Below are 22,890 nucleotides of genomic sequence, written 5' to 3'. Positions count from 1 at the left end.
GGACGCAGATATTTTGGAGGGTTGTGAGGCTGGAGGAGATTAGAGATAGGGAGTGGCAAGGCCTTGGAGGGATTTGAAAACATGGGTGAGAGTTTTAAAATCAAGGCATTGCTTGGCCAGGAACCAATGTAGGCCAGCGAGCAAGGAGGTGATTGGTGGATGAGACTTGGTATGAGTTAAGAACAGGCAGTGTTTTGGGTGACCTCAGGTTTATGGAGAGTAGAACGTGGGAGACCATCCAGCAATGCATTGGAATGGTCAAGTCCAGGGGTAACAAAGGCATGAATGAGAGTTTTAGCAGCAGATGAGCTGAGACGAAGTTGGACAATGGTAATGAGGTGGAAATGTCGATCTTGGCGATGGCGCAAATATGCGGTTGGAAGCTCATCTTGGAAGGAAAATATTATTCAGTGTAAAGACCCTTACAGGTAAGGACACTGCACAGTGCTTGATAGCAAGAATCAATAAACATCTTCAGAATGTTACACTTACATGGAGAGTTATCAACAAACAGTGGATCGATGTTGTGAAGCAGTTCAATTCTGGGTGAGGGATGTCCTTCGCTGAAAGAGAGATGAGTGAAGTTTACTGTAAAAACTTCTTGGACAAGAATGTCATACAGTCAAACATTTCAAAATGCATTAGCTCTTCCAAGTTGTTTATTCACAATTTAAGGGATGGGAGTTGGGGTTGGGGTGGGGGAATATTTATTTGAGCAATAAACTCTATTATTAAGGAATTGTGGGTTAAACAAATCTAGTCCCTGGCCTCTGGACATTGTATCAGATTCTTAAGAAAATAGCGGCACCAGGTACTTGAGCTGTTAGAGACAGCGATGTTCACAGATTCGTCTAAATAAACACATTGAGTATCGTCTTTGCATTCTATCCTAATTCCACGAAACCGGGGACCCCCTAATTACCTTCTCCTTCCATGACTAGGTAAGGTAGCTAAGCTATCTTGGAATAGTGGTGCTCTTTTAGTAATTAAGGTCACTTGGATAGGACTTCTGGTGTAGAATGAACAGCTTTCTTAATTATAGATTTTATACTATGTAACAATACCTGTTAGTCTGCTCAATAATATTGCTTTGTACTTTTATCCTTCTCTTGTATCACTGCCATAAAAAGTTAGTATACTTGCATAGACATATTAAAATGGTCCCTTGTACCACCTGTGATGTGAATTCTGTGATGTGAATTCTGTGATGTGAAGGTGGCTGGTGTATTAAGTACAGACAACAGGAGGTTCTAGGTGAATTTCCACAGCCAGGTCTTGTCCTTAATTGAGTTCTATAGCCTGGCTCACTAGCTGTGAAATGCAGTGGGAGGCCTGTTAAGTCTGTACAATTGATATTAGATGACTGCATTTATAGAGCTGTTAGAGCAAGCGGAAGATCATGCTCCACTTGAGCTTAGCTGAGTTTAGAGGTGGGAGTGAAAAGAAAGGGCTTTGGTAGCAAAACAAAAAGTCGTTACCTTCTAATTCCAGCATCCCCTGCCCTCCACTTATCTCAACTCTGATCTCCCTGGGCCACAGAGCGGCCCTCAATTCAATGGGGCCATTGGATTATTTGTTCCAGAACTCTGCTGCCCTAAACTGAAACTCTAGAGGTATACAACAGTGTCCGAAAGGACGGCCCCATAAACAAAAATCGTTCCAATTTTCCCTCACTGCATCAAGGGGCCTCCCACTGTGTTAAGACTGATATCAGGGATTCAGTGAAATGGAGGGCTGTGGGGGGGCTGGGGTGAGGTGGGGGGGTGTTTGGGGTGGGGGGGGTGGAAGAGAGCATGGAGGGCTGAAGGAGGAAACTTCTAGCATGCCTATCATAGCAAAGAATAAATCTGCATTTGTACAGCAGCTTTCACAAGCTCCACGTGTCCCAAAGTGAAAGAAAGCCAGATTTGCATTTATGTGGTGCCTTTCATAACCTTAGGATTTCCCACTGCATTTCACAGCCAACAAGCTACTTTTGAAGCGGAGTTACTATTGTAATACAAGATTTATCGCAGCCTATTTGCACACAGCAAGATTTCACAAACAGCAATATGATTATGGCCAGATAACGTGTTTGCTGTGGAGTAAATGTTGGTCAGGACACAGGGCGAACTTCCCTGCTCTTCTTCCAAATTGTGAGGGGACAAACATCTTCAGTTTAATATCTCATCTGCAAGGTGGCACCTCAAAACAACAGCACTTCCTTCATTGAAGTGATTCACATCCAATGAATTACTTCAAATTGAGAAAAGTTTTTAAAATTGGAAGGAAAATGGAGTTTAACCCACCAAAAAAATCATTGGCCAAGTACCTTCAGTTGCATAACCAATTTTTCTGCAAAACTAAGTTCTAAATTTCAAATTCATAACGAGGATTAGTCTCGTTTTACATTACTGTTGCAATCACTAAAAAGAAAATAACTTTCACTACAAATCAACAGATGTTCAAAGCCTCCTTCAGCAAACACACACACTAACCTTGCTTAGAACAAACACAGCATTGTTCACCAAGCAGGTCATTTACAGCACAAGTGAACACTACTGTAACAAGGTTAATTCACACATTCCTAGAACACTACAAAACATAGCTGCTCAGATATCACAAGAGAGGGGATACCTTAAAACCCTCACTTACATGCCACCACACACCAATTTGAACTTTCATTTTGCAGAGAGACGCACTGAGTTAATATAGATAGCAAAACAAGTTGTTAATGCAGTGACCCACCATCCCATTTAGAACATTCTCTTGCATCTGCCAGGTGTAACGTTTATTCATGACCATTTTGTTTCAGAGATTAACATGGGTGATACCAGAAATTGATGGGGAGGCGATGGCGTAGTGGTATTGTTGCTGGACAAGTAATTCAGAGACCCAGGGTAATGCTCCTGGGACCCAGGTTCGAATGGTGGAATTTGAATTCAATAAAAAACTGGAATTAAAAGTCTAATGATGAGCATGAAACCATTGTCAATTGTTGTAAAAACCCATCTGGTTCACTAATGTCCTTTAGGGAAAGAAATCTGCTGTCCTTACCTATTCTACGTGTGACTCCAGACCCACAGCAATGTGGTTGACTCTTAAATGCCCTCTGAAATGGCCTAGCTCAAAACAAACCACCACAAAAAAGGAACGAAACCGCATGGGGCACCCGGCATCAACCAAGGCACTGGAAACAACAACGGCAATCGCAGCCCTGTTGACCCTGCAAAGTCCCCCTTACTAACATCTGGGGGCTAGTGCCAAAATTAGGAGAGCTATAACAGACTAGTCAAGCAACAGCCTGACATAGACATCCTCACAGAATCATACCTGACAGATAATGTCCCAGACGCCATCGTCACCATCCCTGGGTGTGTCCTGTCCCACTGGCAGGACAGACTCAGCAGAGGTGGCGGCACAGTGGTATACAGTCGGGAGGGAGTTGCCCTGGGAGTCGTCAACATTGACTCCGGACCCCATGATCTCTCATGGCATCACGTCAAACATGGGCAAGGAAACCTCCTGCTGATTACCACGTACCGCCCTCCCTCAGCTGATGAACCAGTGCTCCTCCATGTTGAGCATCATTTGGAGAAAGCACTGAAGGCGGCAAGGACGCAGAATGTACTCTGGGTGGGGGACTTCAATGTCCATCACCAAGAGTGGCTCGGTAGCACCACTACTGACTGAGCTGGCTAAGTCCTAGATGACATAGCTGCTAGACTGGGTCTGCGGCAGGTGGTGAGGGAACCAACAAGAGGGAAAAACATACTTGACCTCATCCTCACCAACCTGCCTGCCGCGGATGCATCTGTCAATGACAGTACTGGTAGAACTGAACACCGCACAGTCATTGTGGAGACAAAGTCCTGCCTTCACATTGAGGATACCCTCCATCATGTTGTGTGGCACTACCACCTTGCTAAATGGGGCAGGTTTCAAACAGATCTAGCAACTCAAGACTGGGCATCCATGAGGCGCTGTGGGCCATCAGCAGCAGCAGAATTGTACTTGAAAACAATCTGTAGCCTCATGGCCTGGCATATCCCCCACTCTACCATTACCATCAAGCCAGGGGATCAACCCTGGTTGAATGAAGAGTGCAGGAGGGCATTCCAGGAGCAGCACCAGGCATATCTAAAAATTAGGCGTCACCTGGTGAAGCTATAATACAGGGCTACTTGCGTGCCAAACAGCACAAGCAGCAAGTGATTGACAGAGCTAAGCGATCCCCACAACCAACGGATCAGATCTAAGCTCTGCAGTCCTGCTACATCCAGCCGTGAATGGCGGTGGACAATTAATGAACTCACCGGAGGTGGCGGCTCCACAAATATCCCCATCCTCAATAAGGGAGGAACCCAGCACAGCAATGCAAAAGATAAGGCATTTGCAACAATCTTCAGCCAGACGTGCCGAGTGGATGATCCATTTCGGCCTCCTCTGGAGGTCCCCAGCATCACAGATGCCAGTCTTCAGCCAATTCAATTCACTCCATGTGACATCAAGAAACGGCTGAAGGCATTGGATACTGCAAAGGCCAAGGGCCCTGACAAGATTCCGGCAATAGTACTGAAGACTTGTGTTCCAGAACTTGCTGCGCTGCTAGCCAAACCTTCCAGTACAGCTACAATACTGGCATCTACCCGGCTAGATGGAAAATTGCCCAGGTATGTCCTGTACACAAAAAGCAGGAAAAATTCAACCTGGCCAATTACCGCCCCATCAGTCCACTCTCGATCATCAGTAATGGAAGGGGTCATCAACAGTGCTGTCAAGCGGCACTTGCTTAGCAATAACCTGCTCACTGATGCCAAGTTTGGGTTCCGCAAGGGCTACTCAGCTCCTGACCTTGTTACTGCCTTGGTTCAAACATGGACAAAAGTGCTGAACTCCCGAGGTGAGGTGAGACTGACTGCTGTTGACATCAAGGCAGCATTTGATAGAGTGTGGCATCAAGGAGCCCTAGCAAAACTGGAGTCAGTGGGAATCAGGGGGGAAACTCTCCACTGATGTGATTGCACTGGAGGGTGTGCAGAGGAGATTCACCAGGATGTTGCCTGGGATGAAATATTTAAGTTATGAAGAGAGGTTGGATAGACTTGGGCTGTTTTCGTTGGAGCAGAGAAAAGACTGAGGGGCGACCTGATCAAGGTGTACAAGATTATGAGGGGCATGGACAGGGTGGATAGACAGCAGCTGTTCCCCTTAGTTCAAGGGTCAGTCGCAAGGGGACATAAGTTCAAGGTGAGGGGCAGGGGGTTTAGAGGGGATGTGAGGAAAAGCCGTTTTACCCAGAGGGTGGTGACGGTCTGGAATGCACTGCCTGGGGGTTTGTGGGGGTGGGGGGGCGTCATAATATTCAAGGCTATGGGCCAAGTGCTGGTACATGGGATTAGGTAGGTAGGTCAGGTGTTTCTCACGTGTCGGTGCAGACTCGATGGGCCAAAGGGCCTCTTCTGCACTCTGTGATTCTGGTTGGAATCATACCTAGCATAAAGGAAGAAGGTTGTGGTTGTTAGAGATTGGTCATCTCAGCTCCAGGACATCACAGCAGGAGTTCCCCAGGGTAGTGTCCTTGGCCCAACCATCTTCAGCTGCTTCATCAATGACCTTCCTTCCATCATAAGGTCAGAAGTGGGGATGTTCGCTGATGATTGCACAATGCTCAGCACCATTCACAACTCCTTAGATACTGAAGCAATCCACATCCAAATGCAGCAAGACCTGGACAATATCCAGGCTCAGGCTGACAAGTGGCAAGTAACATTTGCACCACACAAGTGTCAGGCAATGACCATCTGCAACAAGAAAGAATCTAACCATCACCCCTTGACGTTCAATGGCATTACCATCAATGAATACCCCACTATCAACATCCTGGGGGTTACCATTGACCAGAACCTGAACTGGACTAGCCATATAAATACTGTGGCTACAAGAGCAGGTCAGAGGCTAGGAACCGTGCGATGAGTAACTTGCCTCCTGACTCCCCAAAGCCTGTCCACCATCTACAAGGCACGAGTCAGGAATGTGACGGAATACTCCCCACTTGCCTGGATGAGTGCAGATCCTATAATACTGAAGAAGCTGGAAACCGCCCAGGACAAGGCAGTCCGCTTGATTGGCACCACATCCACAAACTTTCACTCCCTCCACCACCGACGCACAGTAGCAGCAGTGTGTACCATCTACAAGATGCACTGCAGGAATTCACCAAGGCTCCTTAGACAGCACCGTCCAAACCCACAACCACTACCATCTAGAAGGACAAGGGCAACAGATACATGGGAACACCACCACCCGGAAGTTCCCCTCCAAGTCAGTCACCATCCTGACTTGGAAATATATCGCCATTCCTTCATTGTTGCTGGGTCAAAATGCTGGAACTCCCTTCCTAACAGCACTGTGGGTGTACCTACACCACATGGACTGCAGCGGTTCAAGAAGGCAGCTCATCACCACTTTCTCAAGGGCAACTAGGGATGGGCAATAAACGCTGGCCCAGCCAGCAAAGCCCACATCCCGTGAATGAATTTTTAAAAAATGTGTGGGTCCACATATCAGGAAAAGGATCGACAGGCTGGGTCTCCTTTCTCTTGAAACAAGGCTGAGCAGGGATGTAATCGAGGTCTTTAAAATTATGAAAGGTTTCGATAGAGTGGGTACAGCAAGGACGTTTCCACTTACGGGGAAGAGCATAACTGGAGACCATCAATATAAGGTCATCACCAAGAAATACAATAGGGAATTTGGAAGAAACTTCTTTACCCAAACAGTGGTTAGAATGTGGAACTCCTTACCAAAGGGAGCAATTGAAGCGAATAGATGCATTTAAGGGGAAGCTGGGCAAGTATTTGAGGGAGAAGGGAATAGAGGTTATGATCATAGACTTAAGTGATGAAAGATGGGAGGTGGCTTGAATGGAGCATAAACACTAGCGCGGACTGGTTGGCCGAATGGCTTGTTTCCGGACCATATTTCCCATGTGCTCCAATGCAGCCCAGTGTAGGAGGAAAAAGCAAAACTGTTAACCTCAACTCAATGACAATGCAGGAATCAGTAAATTGAGTTTTCAGCCACCTCCAAAGTAATAGCTTGTTTACCCTGTGCATTTAAAATAGGCCAGAGTTTGAAACATCTGGCTCCTTGAGAGAAACCTAGGGCTGGATTTTTATCCTTGCGGCAGTATCAGGAGTGTCACAGCTTAGCATGATGGGCATGGGTAAGACCTTTTGAATTTACCTTGCAAAATGTTCCCTCATCCAGACCATGGGTCACAACACTCCTGAGGCCCTGTGAACCAAGACTCTTTGAAAAGCTGGCACAGCTCCATGAAAATTTGGGAGGACGAGGACATGCCCATCCTCGCAATGGAGCCGGCCAGGTCAGGAGTGCAGGGTTGTGATCCAAACCAGCCCGCACCTTTAAACAGCACTGCTGAAAATTGGAAACCCCAGGAATGGGGTCCTGGGCATCATTTTCACACTTCCAAGGAGTCTCCCCAGCTCCATGAAAATCCAGACCTTACTCCCCAAAAGGGGATAGAATAGATCTGCTTGTTCCCTGCTCCCGGTCAGCCTCCTTTTAGTGCGGGTCTCCCCTGCGTGCACAATGCTTCCCAGCTGAAAGGAGCAGGCAAATGATCTTCTTTCAGGATTTCAATAATGCTGCTCTTGAACTGAATGCACGGAGGGTGCATTAGGTTGAAAAAAAAAACAGGCAATGAAAATATAAAGGGCAAGAAATGAGCCATCAATGTCTCATCATTTTATTTTTATGGCCATTGATTTTGGATTAAAAGATTTATTTTGCCCAACTTAATACTATTCATTTAACCAGCCTTCCATGGTAGTTTATTTCACATATTTATTACCATTGTATCAAGTAGTTCTGCCCAATTCCATCTGGAATATACTCATTGGCTGAGCATCCAAAGGCCTCTTGGGTAGTGAGTTCCAAAGATCCACAACCCTCTCAGTAAAGAAATTTCTCCTCATCTCAGTCCTAAATGAACAACCCCTTATTCTGAGATTACGGCTTCTAATTCTAGAATTTCCAGCCAGAGGAAACAGCCTCTCAGCATCTATCTTATCAAGCCCTTTCATGAAATTACCCCTCATTCTTCTAAACTTCAGAGAATATGGCTCCATTCTACTTGATTTCTCCTCCATTGATAGCCCTCTTATCCCAAGAATCAATCTAGTGAACCTTTGTTGCACTTTTAAGGCAAGTATATTCTTCTTTGGGTAAAGAGACCAAACCTGTAAACAGTATTCCAGATGTGGTCTCACCAAAGACCTATAAAATTGCAGAAAAACTTCCTTACTCTTATACTTCAACCCACTTACAGTAATGGCTATAGTACATTTGCCTTCCTAATTACTCGCTGTAGATGCATGTTAATTTTTTGTGATTCATGTACATGGACTCTCAAATCCCTCTGCATACCAACATTTGCCAGTCTCTCACCTTTCAAAAAAATATTTTCCCTATTCTATTCTTCCTTCCAAAGTGGATAATTACATATTTCCCTACATTATACTCCATCTGCCGAAAAACTTAACTAGTCTGAATCCCTTTATGGCCTCTTTGTGCATCCCCACAGTTTACTTGCCCACCCAAGTTTTATCAACAGCAAACTTGGATATATGACACTCAGAATCCTCATTTAAATTATTGATATAGATTGTAAATAATTGAAGCACAAGCATTGATCCTTGTGCCACTCCACTAGTTACAACATGCCTTTCCAAAATTGACTTGTTTATTTCTACTTTCTGTTTTCTGTCAGTTAAGATATCCTCCATCCATGTTAATATATTACCCCAAACCCAAGATCCCTGATCTTGTGTAACAATCAGTTGTGTGGCATCTTATTGAATGCCTTCTGAAAATCCACATATCCCACATTGGTCGCCCCTTACCTACCTAGCTAGTTATATCCTTAAAAAACCCTTGTCAATTTCCCTTTCATAAGGTCATATTGCCTTTTCTTAATCACATAGACACATCCTTTTTTTAAATTCATTTACGGGATGTGGCCGTCACTGGCTGAGCTAGCATTTATTGCCCATCCCTAATTGCGCTTGAGAAAATGGTGGTGAGCTGCCTTCTTGACCTGCTGCAGTCCTGTGGTGTAGGTACACCCATAGTGCTGTTAGGGGGAGAATGCCAGGATTTTGACCCAGCAACAGTGAAGGAATGGTGATATATTTCCAACTCAGGATGACGAGTGACTTGGATGAGGACTTCCAGGTGATGTTCCCATGTATCTGCTGCCCTTGTCCTTCTAGATGTTAGTGGTTTTGGGTTTGGAAGGTGTTGCCTAAGGAGCCTTGGTGAGTTTCTACAGTGCATCTTGTAGATGGTACACACTGCTGCCACAGTGTGTCAGTGGTGGAGGAAGTGAATGTGGGGAAGGGGTGGCAATCAAGCGGGCTGCTTTGTCCTGGGTGGTGTTGAGCTTCTTGAGTGTTGCTGGAGCTGCACTCATCCAGTCAAGTGGAAAGTATTCCATCACAGCCCAACTTGTGCCTTGTAGATGGTGGACAGGCTTTGGGGAATCAGGAGGTGAGTTACTCGCCACAGGATTCCTAGCCTCTGACCTGCACTTATAGCCGCAGTATTTATATGGTTAATTCAGTTCAGTTTCTGGTCAATGGTAACCCCCAGTGATGTTGATAGTGGGGAATTCAGCAATGGTAATGCCATTGAATGTCAAGGGGCAATGGTTATATTATCTCTTGCTGGGGATGGTCATTGCCTGGCACCTGTGTGGCGTGAATGTTACTTGCCACTTGTCAGCCCGAGCCTGGACATTGTCCAGTTCTTGCTGTATTTGGACATGGTCCTTAATAACAGTTTTCTAATATTTTCCCGATCATTGATGTCAGGTGATCTGGCTTGTAGCTCTGTATTTACCCATTTTCTCTCCCTTTCTGGAATAGCAGGGTTACATTTGCTACCTTTTAATTCATGGGATCATTCTAGGATCCAAGGAATTCTATAAGATTAAAAATAATGCATCCACTATACTGTAGCCACTTATTTTAAAAGTCGAGATGTAGGCCAGCAGATCGAGTTTTATTCCCATTAATTTCTCCAGTACTTTTTTCCTTTAAGTTCTTCAGGCTCATTAGACCCTTGGATCCCCACAATTTCCATATGTTTTTTCTTTCTTCAGCTTTGAAGACAGACATAAAATATTTGTTTAACGTCTATGGCATTTCCTTATTCCTTATTATAATTTTTCCTGTCTCTGTAAGAGACCCATGCTTACCTTTGTTAATCCCTTCCTTATTCAAATACTTGTAAAATTTCTTGTGATCAGTTTTTGTTTGCAAACATACTTTCAGAACTCTTTATCAGTCGTCCTTTTGCTGATTTTTAAGCCCTCACAATCCTCAGGTTTGCTACTCTTTTGGCAACATTGTAAGCCTCTTCTTTTAATCTAATGCTTTTCCTTAACTTCGTTAGTCAGGGTTCGAACACTTTTTCAATGGAGTTTTAATTCCTCAAAAAGCATGTTCATTGAGAATAATGAATTATTACTTTAAATGTTGGTCAGTACTTATCCACCATACTTTAATCTAATTTCCCAATCTGCCTCAGGCAATTCACCCCTCATATCTCCATAATTGGCTTTGTTTAAATTTAAGACCCAATTTTGTACTTAACCCCATCACTTTCAATCTTAATGAAACTCTACTATATTATAACTATTCTTCCCCTCAGGATCCTTTACTGTAAGACTACTAATTAACCCTGTCTCACGACACAATATTAGATCTTAAAACAGTGCAAGACATAAAACAGTGCAAAGAGAAGCGAGAGACAGCGGCCTCAGGGAGACTCAGTCTGGGGACTGGTTGCATTCCGAAAAAAGTTCAAAGTGTGACATCACAGGGAACAGATAAGTGATTGACTGGTAAGGATTTTCTCATTTATCTTTCATAACTCAGGTAATTTATTAGTAATTGTAAAGTTTTAATAGTAGTAGTAAAATTTACTAGCGGTGGTAAAGTTTATTAGGAGCAGTTGGATCTAAGTTTCTAGTCTCCAGTTTATAATAAATAATCTGTAAAATTAAGGTATAGCAGGGCGGTTCGGCTGTGTGGAATGTGCATCCTGCAGTTTGTGGGATGTAGTGGATGCTTCTTGTCGCCCAGATGTCCACATGTGCAGGACGTGTCACCAATTAGAGCTCCAGGTTTCAGAACTTAAGCAATGGTTAAGCAATGTGGCGCATCCCCGAGGCTGAGAGCTAGGTGGATAGCACATTTAGGGAGGTGGTCACACTACAGGTTAAGAAAGTACAGGCAGAGACGGAATGGGTGACCGCTAAACCAGGCACAAGAGTCTAGGAGTCCTCAAGTGCATCCTGCTCACTAACCGGTTTTCTGTTTTGGACACTGACAAGGGTGATGGCTCCTCAGAGGAGTGCAACCAGTGCCATGGTCATTGCACCAGGAGGCAAAGGAGGAGAGTGGAATAGTGATAGGGGATTCAATAGTTAGGGGAACAGACAGGCCCTCTGCATTAGTAGACATGACTCCAGGATGGTATGTTGCCTCTCTGATGCCAGGGTTAAGGATATCGCTGCGTGGCGGCAGGACATTCTTATGGGGGAGGATGAATAGCCAGAGGTTGTGGTCCACATCAGTACCAATGACATAGGTAGAAAGAGGGATGAGGTCCTGAAAGCAGATTTGAGAGCGCTAGGAAAAAGACTTAAAAAGGGTTTCAAAGACAGTAATCTCAGGATTACTTCTGGTGCCACATGCTAGTGAGTACAGAAATAGGAAGGTAGAGTAAATAAATGTGTGGCTGGATAGATGGTGCAGGAGGGAGGGCTTTAGATTTCTGAGGCATTGGGACCAGTTCTAGGGCAGGTGGGACCTTTACAAAGAGGGCGGGTTACACCTCAGCAAGACTAGGACTAATATCCTCGCAGGGAGATTTGCTAGTGCTATTGGGGAGGGTTGAATCTAGCTTGGCAGGTGGGTGGGAACCTGGTAAGGAATTCAGACAGGAGAGAAATAAAGCTGGTAATGGTGGGAAGAAAGGTACTAAGCAAAATTGGAAGGTAGGGGAAACAAAGGTCAGCATCAAATAGGGTAAAAGTACAGTAAAATGTTAAAATGGCAAAATTAAAGGCAATCTATCTGAATGCATTCAGCATTTGCAACAAGGTAAATGAATTTATGGCACAAATTGAAGTAAACAGGTATGATCCAATTGCCATTACGGAGCATTGGCTGCAGGGTAACCAAGGCTGGGAACTGAATGTTCAAGGGTATTCAACAGTTAGGAAGGACAGGCAAAAAAGGAAAGGAGGTGAGGTAGCACTTTTAATGAAGAATGAGATCAATAGCGAGAGACGATCATAAATCAGAAGATCAAGATGTAGAATCAATTTGGGTAGAGCTAGGAAACGGCAAGGAGCAGGAAACTTTGGTAGGAGTTGTTTATTGGCCATTAAACAGTAGTGGTAATGTAGGGCAGGGTATAACTCAGGAAATTAGAGGCACATGCAACAAAGGTAACACAGTAGTCATGAAGGACTTCAACCTACATATAGACTGGCTAAACCAAATTTGTATTAATGCTGTGGAAGACAAATTCCTGAAATATATACAAGATGGTTTTCTAAAACAGTATGTTGAGGAACCAACTGGGGAACGGGCTGCTTTAGATCCAGTATTATGCAATGAGAAAGGGCTAATTAATAATCTCTTTGTAAAGGAGTCTTTGAGGAAGAGTGGCCATAACGTGATAGAATTTAACATTGAGTTTCAAAGTGATGTAATTCAATCTGAAACGGGGATCTTAAACGTAAACAAAGGGAACTACGAAGGTATGAAAGCAAGTTGGCGGTGGTAGATTGGGAAACTACATTATAAGGTATGATGGTAGACAGGCAATGGCTGGCATTTAAAGAACTAATAGATGGTTTACAACAAATATGCACTCCTTTGAGGCACAAAAAGCCCAACAGGAAAAATGATCCAACCATGGCTAACAAGAGAAGTTAAAGATTGTATTAAATTCAAAGAGGCTTAGAAGGCCAAAAAAAAGTAGTAAGCCTGGGGATTCCGAGCATTTTAGAATTCAGCAAAGGAGAAACTGATAAAGAAAGGGAAAAAAGCAGACTGTAAAAGTTTCTATAGGTATATAAAAAGGAAAAAAATAAGTAAAGACATATGAGGGCCCATTACAGGCAAGGAGGAGAATTTATAACAGGAAATAAGGAAACGGCAGAGAAACCAACAAATACTTTGGGTGGGATTTTCCAGCTCCGCCATGGTGGAACCTGTCAGGGGATGTGGTGGACCAGCCAAAAGTCCATTGACTTTCGGCAGGACCGGGCAATCACGACAGCAGGCAGGGCCGTAAAATCCCACCCTTTGTCTCTGTCTTCATGGAGGAAGATACAAAAACACCTCCTAGAAATACTAGAGAACTAAGGCACTAATGAGAATGAAGTACAGGAAGAAATTATTAGTAAAAAAGTAGTACTGAAGAAATTATTGGGTCTGAAAGTTGATAAATCCCCTGGATCTGATGATCTGCATCCCATTATTGAAAGAGGTGACTGTGAAGATGGAAGATGCGTTGATGTTCATCTACCAAAATTCTATGGATTCTAGAATGGTTCCTGCAGATTGGAAGGTAGCAAATGCAACCCCATTATTTAAGAAAGGAGGGAGAGAGAAAACGGGAAACTACAGACCTGTTAGTGGGGGAAATGCTAGAATTTATTATAAAGGATGAGATAACTGGACACTGAAAAAAATAATGGTAGGATTGGGTAGAGTCAATGTGTTTTTACGAAAGGGAAATCATGTTTGACAAACCTGTTGGAAGTTTTTCGAGGATGTAACTAGCAGAATAAATCAGAGGAACCAGTGGATGTGGTGTATTTATATTTTCAGAAGGCTTTCGATAAGGTCCCACACGAGAGGTTATGAAACAAAACGAGAGCACATGGGTTTGGGGGAAATATACTGGTATGGATTGAAAATTGTTTTGGAATAAATGGGTCATTTTCAGGTTGGCAGGCTGCGACTAGCAGGGTACTCCAAGGGTCAGTGTGTGTGCCCCAGCTACTCACAGTCTATAGCAATGACTTGGATGTGGCGACCAAATGTAATATTTCCAAGTTTGCTGATGACACAAAACTAGGTGGAATGTGAATTGTGATGAAGAGGCAAAGAGGCTTCAAGGAGATTTAAGACAGGTTAAGTAAGTGGGCCAGAACATGGCAGATGGAATATAAAAGTGGAAAAATGTGAAGTTATCCACTTTGGTAGTAAAAACAAATTTTCTTTTCTTCATTCATGGGATGTGGGCGTTGGTGGCTTGGCCAGCATTTATTGCCCATCCCTAATTGCCCTTGAGAAGGTGGTGGTGAGCTGCCTTCTTGAAACTCTGCAGCTGATGTGGTGTAGGTGCACCCACAGTGCTGTTAGGGAGGGAGTTCCAGGTTTTGACCCAGCGACAGTGAAGGAATGGCGATATATTTCCAAGTCAGGATGGTGAATGGCTTGGAGGGGAGCATCCAGGAGGTGCTGTTCACATGTGTCTGCTGTCCCTGTCCATCTAGGTGGTAGCATTCATGGGTTTGGAAGGCGCTGTCTAAGGAGCCCTGACGAGTTCCTGCAATGGATCTTGTAGATGGTACACAACTGCTGTTACTGTGCGTCGGTGGAAGGAGTGAATGTTTGTGGGTGGGGTACCAATCAAGCAGACTGCTTTGTCCTGGATGTGCCAAGCTTCTTGGGTGTTGTTGGAGCTGCACTCATCTGGGCAAGTGGAGAGTATTCCATCACACTCCTGACTTGTGCCTTATAGATGGTGGATAATGGGGGATTCAGTGATGGTAATGCCATTGAACATCAAAGGGTGATGGTTAGATTCTCTCTTGTTGGACATGGTCATTGCCTGACACTTGTGTGGCGTGAATGTTACATGCCACTTGTCAGCCCATGCCTGGATATTGTCCAAATGTTGCTGCATTTGGATGTGGACTGCTTCAGTATCTGAGGGGTTGCGAATGGTGTTGAACATTGTAAAACCATCAGCGAACATCCCCACTTCTGACCTTTTGATGGAAGGAAGGTCATTGATGAAGCAGCTGAAGATGGTTGGGCCAAGGGCACTAACTCGACGAAGTCCTGCAGTGATGCCCTGGAATTAAGATGATTGGCTTCCAACAATCACCACCACCTTGGTGCTAGGTATGACTCCAGCTAGTGCAGAGTTACCCCCCCACCACCTGATTTCCATTGTCTCCAGTTTTGCTAGGGCTCCTCGATGCCGCATTTGGTCAAATGCTGCCTTGATATCAAGGGCAGTCACTCTCGCCTCATCTATATAGCTCAGCTCTTTTGTCCATGTTTGAACCAAGGTGATCTGAGTGACCCTGGATGAACCCAAACTAAGTGTCAGTGAGCAGATTATTGCTAAGCAAGTGCCATTTGATAGCACTGCTGATGACCCCTTCCATCATTTTACTTATGATTGAGAGTAGGCTGATGGGGTGATAATGCCGGGTTGGATTTGTCCTGCTTTTTGTGTACAGGACAGACCTGGGCAATTTTCCATGTGGCCAGTGTTGTAATTGTACTAGAACAGCTTGGCTAGGGGCGTGGAAAATTCTGGAACACAAGTCTTCAATACTGTTGCCAGAATATTGTCAGGGCCCATAGCCTTTGCACTATCCAGTGCCTTCAGCCGTTTCTTGATATCAAATGGAGTGAATCAAAATTGGCTGTAGACTGGCATCTGGGGTATTATGGACCTCAGGAGGAGGCCAAGATGGGTCATCTACTCAGCACTTCTAGATGAAGATTGATGCAAATGTTTCAGCCTTATCTTTTGCACTCATGAGCTGGGCTCCCCAATCATTGAGAATGGGGATATTTGTGGAGCCTCGCCCTCCAATGAGTTGTTTAACTGTCCACCACCATTCACAACTGGGTGTGGCAGGACTACAAAGTTTAGATCTGATCCATTGGTTGTGGGGTGGCTTAGCTCTGTCTATCGCTTGCCGCTTTCGCTGTTTGGCACACAAGTAGTCCTGTGTTGTAGCTTCACCAGGTAGACACCTCATTTTTAGGTATGCCTGCTGCTGCTCCTGGCATGCCCCCCCTGCATTCTTCATTGAGCCAGGCAGGGTTGATCCCCTGTTTTGGTGGTAATGGTAGAGTGGACGAGATGCTGGGCCATGAGGTTACAGATTGTGGTTGAGTACAATTCTGCTGCTACTGATGGCCCACAGTGCCCCATGATTTCTTAGTCTTGAGATCTTAGATCTGTTCGAAATCTATCCCATTTGGCACAGTGATAGTGCCACACAACACAATGGAGGGTACCCTCAATGTGAAGGCAGGACTTCATCTCCACAATGACTGTGGTGGTCACTCCTACCGATACTGTCATGGACAGATGTATTTGCGGCAGGTAGGTTGGTGAGGATAAGGTCAAGTATGTTTTTCCTTCTTGTTGGTTACCTCACCCAGCCTAGCAGTTATGTCGTTTAGGACTCGGCCAGCTCGGTCAGTAATGGTGCTACTGAGCCACTCTTGGTGATGGACATTGAAATCCCCCACCCAGAGTTCATTCTGTGCCCTTGCCACCCTCAGTGCTTCCTCCAAGTGGTGTTCAACATGGAGGAGCACTGATTCATCAGCTGAGGGAGGGCAGTACGTGGTAATCAGTAGGAGGTTTTCTTGCCCATGTTTCACCTGACTCCATGAGACGTCATGGGATCTGGAGTCAATGTTGAGAACCCCAGGGCAACTCACTCCCGACTGTATACCACTGTGACAGCACTTCTGCTGGCTCTGTCCTGCTGGTGGGACAGGACATGCCCAGGTATGGTGATGGTGGTGTTTGGGACAATATCTGTAAGATAAGATTCCGTGAGGATGACTATGTCAGGCTATTACTTGACTAGTCTGTGAGACAGCTCTCCCAATTTTGGCACAAGCCCCCAGATGTTAGCAAGGAGGACTTTGCAGGGTCACAGGGCTGAGTTTGCCATTGTCGGTGCTTAAGTTGATGCCATGTGTTCCATCCAGTTTCATTCTTTATTGACTTTTTAGTGGTTTGACACAACTGAGTGGCTTGCTAGGCCATTTCAAAGGACAGTTAAGAGTCAATCACATGTAAGCCAGACCAGGTAAGGACGGCAGATTTCCTTCCCTAAAGGGCATTAGTGAACCAGATGGGTTTTTACGAAAATTGACCAGGGTTTCAATTCCAGATTTTTATTGATTGATTTCAAGTTCCACCATCTGCCATGGTGGGATTTGAACCCGGGTTCCCAGTGCATTACCCTGGGTCTTTGGATTACCAGACTGGTGATAATACCGACCCCAGAGTTTGCAGAGTATTTCTTAAGTGGTGAGAGATTGGGAACTATTGATGTCCAAAGGACCTGGGTATCCTTGTTCATGAGTCACTGAAGTTAGCAAGCATGTGCAATAAGCAATCAGGAAGGCAAAAGGTATGTTGGTCTTTATTGCAAGAGAATTTGAGTACAGGAGTAAAGATGTCTTGCTGCAATTGTATAGAGGCTTGATGAGAACACTCCTGGAGTATTGTGTACAGTTTGGTCTCCTTACCTAAGGAAGTATGCAGGTATAGCAAGTAATTAGGAAAGCTAATAGAATGTTAGTGTTTATTGCAAGGAGAATTGATTACAAAAGTAGGGAGGTTGTGCTTCAGTTATACAGGGTACTGGTGAGACCACATCAGGAGTACTATGTATAGTATTGACCTCCTTATTTAAGGAAAGATGTAAATACGTTAGAAGCAGTTCAGAGAAGGTTTACTAGACTACTAGGAATGGATGGGTTGTCTTATGTGAGAAGGTTGGACCGGTTAGGCTTGTATCTGTTGGAGTTTAGAAGAGTAAGAGGCAATCTGATTGAAACCTTTAAGATCCTGAGGGATCTTGACAGAGTGGATGTGGAGAGCATGTTTCCTCTTGTGGGTGAATCTAGAACTAGGGGTCATGATTTAAAAAATAGGGTGTCGCTCATTTAAGACAGAGATGAGGGGAATTTTTTTCTCTCAGAGGGTAGAGCGTCTTTGGAACTCTCTTCCTCAAAAGTCAGTGGAAGCAAAGTCTTCAAATATTTTGAAGGCAGAGCTAGATAGATTCTTGATAAACGGGGGGGGGTGAAAGGTTATTGGGGGTAGGCAGGAATGTGGAGTGGAGGTTACATTCAGATCAGCTACGATCTTATTGAATGGCAGAGCAGGCTCTAAGGGCTGAGTAGCCTACTCCTGCTCCTAATTCGCATGTTCGTATGTTGGTGAGGCAGCAGTCAATGTGGTGTAGGCGTATCCACACTTGTTTCTAATCATGAGACACTCTGGGCTGAATTTTGCCATCAGCGAGCAGGGGGCGGGGCCTGCTCGCCGATGTGTAAAATGACGCGTGGTGACGTCAGGCGGAACCCCCGACGTCGTCCCGCCCCATTTAAATTTTCAGCAAGGTGGGGGCGCAGCAAAATCAGCTGCGGACCCACCGACATGTCAATGGCCAATTGAGGCCATTGACAGGATCATTTAAACAATTAAAGGACCAGCCCGTCCAACCTTAAGGTTAGCGGGCAGGCCAGGAGCCCCCTTCGGGGAATAGAAAAAACATGGAACGTCATCCAGCGGCGGGATGAGGTTTCATGTAGGGATTTTAAAAGTTTAATAAAGTTTTAGTGAAATTTATGAACATGTCCCATCTCAGCACTTAGCCTCAGAGAGATGTGCGCTCTTTCGTGCGCATGCGTGAAAGAGCGTACTCTCGCTTTTGGGGAATCCCCCCCTCGCCCGCACAGGAAGCGCATAGCGCTTCCCACTGGGCGGCACACTGGGCGGGCCTTAATTGGCTTGCCCACGTAAAATGGCGGCGGGGCCCATTTCTCTGGCAGGAAACGGCTCCCTGCCCGCTGGAGATTGGGTCAGGTCCGCCCGCCCGGCAGGCAGAAAATTCTGCCCTCTATGTTTTGTCTTTCGGTGCAAATTTTAGCTACGCCTAGGTTCCAATGTTGCTCACTGAGAATTCATTTGTTTATGTATAGATGGAATATACATAAAGCTATCTACGTTAGGGCTCAGTAATCTCTGACCTATGACTATTCAAAGTGCTTAACTTTTGAAAGCAAAATGAGTTCCTTCTGATAACTCTAATTACATGAAAACAAGCATGGCCTTGAACTAAGTATTTTTCATTTCTTGTCAGGATGCGGGCAACACTGACAAGGCTGTATTTACACCCCGCTCATTAGCGCAGGCCATGAACAGCATCGTCGTGGAAACACCAACGCCTCCTAGACACAAATCATCCTAACTTGGACATATACTGTTGTTCTTTCATTGTTGCTGGAATTCCTTATCCAACATTATTGTGGAAGTAGCATGCTGACAAGTACTGCGATGGTTCGAGGCAAACTCGACAGGCAAAGAGAACAAATTAAAGAATTAAAATTTAAGGAACAGAAGGGTATGCTGATAGGCTTAGATAGAAAGGTGCAAGAGGAGACTTATGGAGCAATTGGGCTGTAACAGCAAAGTACCACAAACAGAAATGATCAGATAGATATTCTGTCTTAGTCGAGGGATAAATGTTAAAACACAAGAACACAACAAATAGGAGTAGGCCATTCAGCCCTTCAAGTCCACTCTGATCATGGCTGATCTTCTATTTCAACACCATTTTCCTGCACCATCCCTATGTCCCTTGATGTTTTTAACATGTAGAAATCTATCGGTCTCAGCCTAAGTTGGTGGTTGAGGCTGAAGCGCTTAACTCATTTAAAATGATACCTGGATCTGCACCTGAAGCGCTGTAACCTGCAAGGCTATGAGCCAGGCGCTGGAAAGTGGGATTAAAATGAGCAGCTAGTTTCTTTTTCCCCTTTGTGGCCGGCACAAATACGATAGGCTGAATGGCCTCTTTTTGCACCATAACTTTTCTATGGTTTCAACATACTCAATGACTGAGCCTCCACAGCCCTCTGAGACAGGGAATTCCAAAGATTCACCACCCTCTGAGTAAAGAAATTCCTCCTCATCTCAGTCCTACATTGCCTGCCCCTTATTCTGAGACTGTATCCCCTGGTTCTATACCGTCCAGCCAGAGGGAACATCCTTCCTGCATCTACCCTGTCAAACCCTGTAAGAATTTTGTATGCTTGAATGAGATCACCTCTCATTGGTCTAAACTCCAGAGAATAAAGGCCCAGTCCCTCCATCCCAGGAATTAGTTCTGTGAACCTTCGTTGCACTCGCTCTATGGCGAGTATATCTCTCCTTAGGTAAGGAAACTAAAACTGCACACTAAACTCCAGGTGTGGTCTCACCAAGAACCTATATAATTGCAGTAAGACATCTTTATTCCGATACTCAAATCTCCTGTAATAAAAGGACAACATTGGACTGTAACCTGAGCTCCAGGGCAGGGTAACTGGGGGGGTACCCCAAAGTTGCGCTGGGGAACCACCCCACACCCCCACCCCCCACGTGTTCACAGGTAAGGTTTGCAAGGCAATTACCCCAGAAGTGCAAACTTCTGATGGGCAACTGCCCTGCACTGGGAACCATCTGAAAATGTGATTTAAATCGCAAACTTCGGATGGGCCCAACTGTCATGCAACAAGTAGTTACCCAGAAAAAGTTAGAAGAATTAAAACCACTTACAGCTGCTAGGTAACTATTGTACAGACCCACACGTACTCCCCACCATGGGACTCCCCACACACCCCCGAACCCCCAGGGAACTTCCACCACCCCCCGTACCTAGCACCCTCCCCCCACAGGGTTCCCCCAACCTACCCCCTACTACCACTGCACCCGCCCCTCCCCTCTCCAGAACCCACAGGGCACTCCCTACACCCCCACCATAACGGGACTCCCCAGCACCCCACCCCAGAATTCCCCTCAACCTCACTTTCCCCACAGGCCCGAGCTGACCAGATCTCCCCGTCCCCGCCAACTGGCTGACCCCTCCCCTGACTGGCCGATCCCCTCCCCACCCCACAAATTTTAACCGCTTACTTGACAAACCTACTTTTTCACTGGCTTGAAAGTGGTTGGAACTTTAAAAACTTACCTGATTTACAGCAGCTGGTGGTGTTTAAAAAAAAAGGGATTGTGGCCTCGAGTCCCGCTCTGAAGCCCTTGACAGAAGGCCATGGAAAGGTGTTGCCATGCACAGTTATCACCCAGTTGGAGTTGGAAGGTTGAGCGAGAAATGTTGGGGAAGATGTCAAGCCAAGAAAGTAGGTGCAGAATCGCAATGTCTCTGATTGGCACTTCACAGAAGTTCAGACCCACCATTTGCATTCTTAATTGCTTGTTGTACCTACTCGTTAGCTTTCAGTGACTCATGAACAAGGACCCAAGTCCCTTTGAAGTTCTACACTTCCCAACCTCTCACCATTTAAGAAATACTCTGTATTTCTGTTTTTCCTACCAATGTGGACAATCTCTCATTTCTCCACATTGTATTCCACCTGTCAAATTTTTGCCCACTCACTCCGCCTCTCCAAATGCCCTTGAAATATCTTTGCATCCTCCTCACAATTTACATTCCCACCTATTTTTGTGTCATCTGCAAATTTGAAAGAGTTATATTTAATCCCCATATCCAAATTATTGATTGTGGATTGTGAATAGCTGGGACCAAGCACTGATCTTTGCGATACTCCACTAATCACAGCCTGCCAACCTAAAAATGACCCATTTATTCCTACTCTCTGTTTTCTGTCTGTTCACCAGTTCTCAATCCGTACCAGTATATCACCCCCAATCCCATCTGCTCTAATTTTGTTTACTAACCTTTTGTGTGGGACCTTATCAAAAGCTTTCTGAAAATCTATATATATCGCATCCACCGGTTCCCCCTTATCTATTCTGCTAGTTACATCCCCAAAAACTCCGGTAGGTTTGCCATACATGATTTCCCTTTCATAAATCCATATTGACTCTGCCCAACCCTATCATCATTTTCTAAGTGCCCTGTTATCACATTCTTTATTATGGATTCTAGCAGGTTCCCTACAATTGATGTTAGGCTAACAGGTCTGTAGTTCCCAGTTTTCTCTCTCACTCCTTTCTTAAGTAGTGGGGTTATATTTGATACCTTCCAATCTGCAGGAACCATTTCACAGTCTGTAGAATTTTGAAAGATGACCACCAATGCATCTACAATCTCTACAGCCACCTCTTTCGACACTCTGGCGTGTAAGTCATCAAGTCCAGGTGATTTATCTACTTAAAGTCCCATTAATTTCTCTGGTACTTTTTTTAAAAACACTAATATTAATATCTTTCAGTTCCTCATTTACACTAGTCCCTTTCTGGGATGGTTTAATATTTAATATGAAAACAGGCACGAAGTATTTGTTTAGTATCCCTGCCATTCCCTTACTCCCCATTATAAATCCTCCTGACTCCACTTATAATGGACCCACATTCGTTTTTGCCAACCTTTTCCTTTTTACATACCTATAGAAGATTTTACAGTCCATTTTTATGTTTCTTGCTAGAACCAAGACCCCAGATTTTTCTTAGGTCCCCAGATTTCTGATCTCTTCAAATAATCCCGTGGATGTTTTACATCCACCTGAGACGGCACGTGGGGCCTTGGCTTAACATCTCTTCTGAAAGACAGCACCTGGAACAGTGCAGAACTCCACCAATACTGCAGTCTCAGTCTATATTATGTTCTCAACTATCAGGAGTGGGGCTAGGAACCCATCATCTTCTGATCCAGAGCAAGGAGTACCATTGAGCCAAGGCCAACAGTAAATTAAACTTATTGAATTGATATAGGCCAGGAATTATTGGAAACCTAACCTAAAAACAATAGGATTGCAACTAGCAATTGCAAAG

General features: G+C 44.8%; 1 protein-coding gene across 2 annotated transcripts in view; it reads right to left on the bottom strand.

Annotated features, from left to right (window-relative positions):
* arsb (arylsulfatase B) overlaps nucleotides 1-22,890 on the bottom strand; it is a 128,030-nt gene that overhangs the window by 40,179 nt on the left and 64,961 nt on the right. For both annotated transcript variants that reach the window (XM_078563326.1, XM_078563323.1), the window contains exon 6: nucleotides 493-563. In XM_078563326.1, coding sequence (XP_078419452.1) covers nucleotides 493-563 — 71 coding nt within the window. The remainder of the gene's footprint in view (nucleotides 1-492; nucleotides 564-22,890) is intronic.

The sequence above is a fragment of the Cetorhinus maximus genome, chromosome 2 (assembly GCF_964194155.1).
Source record: "Cetorhinus maximus chromosome 2, sCetMax3.hap1.1, whole genome shotgun sequence".
NCBI lineage: Eukaryota > Metazoa > Chordata > Chondrichthyes > Lamniformes > Cetorhinidae > Cetorhinus > Cetorhinus maximus.
Note: the sequence above shows the minus strand (reverse complement) of the source record. Positions and strands in the feature narration are given on the sequence as shown.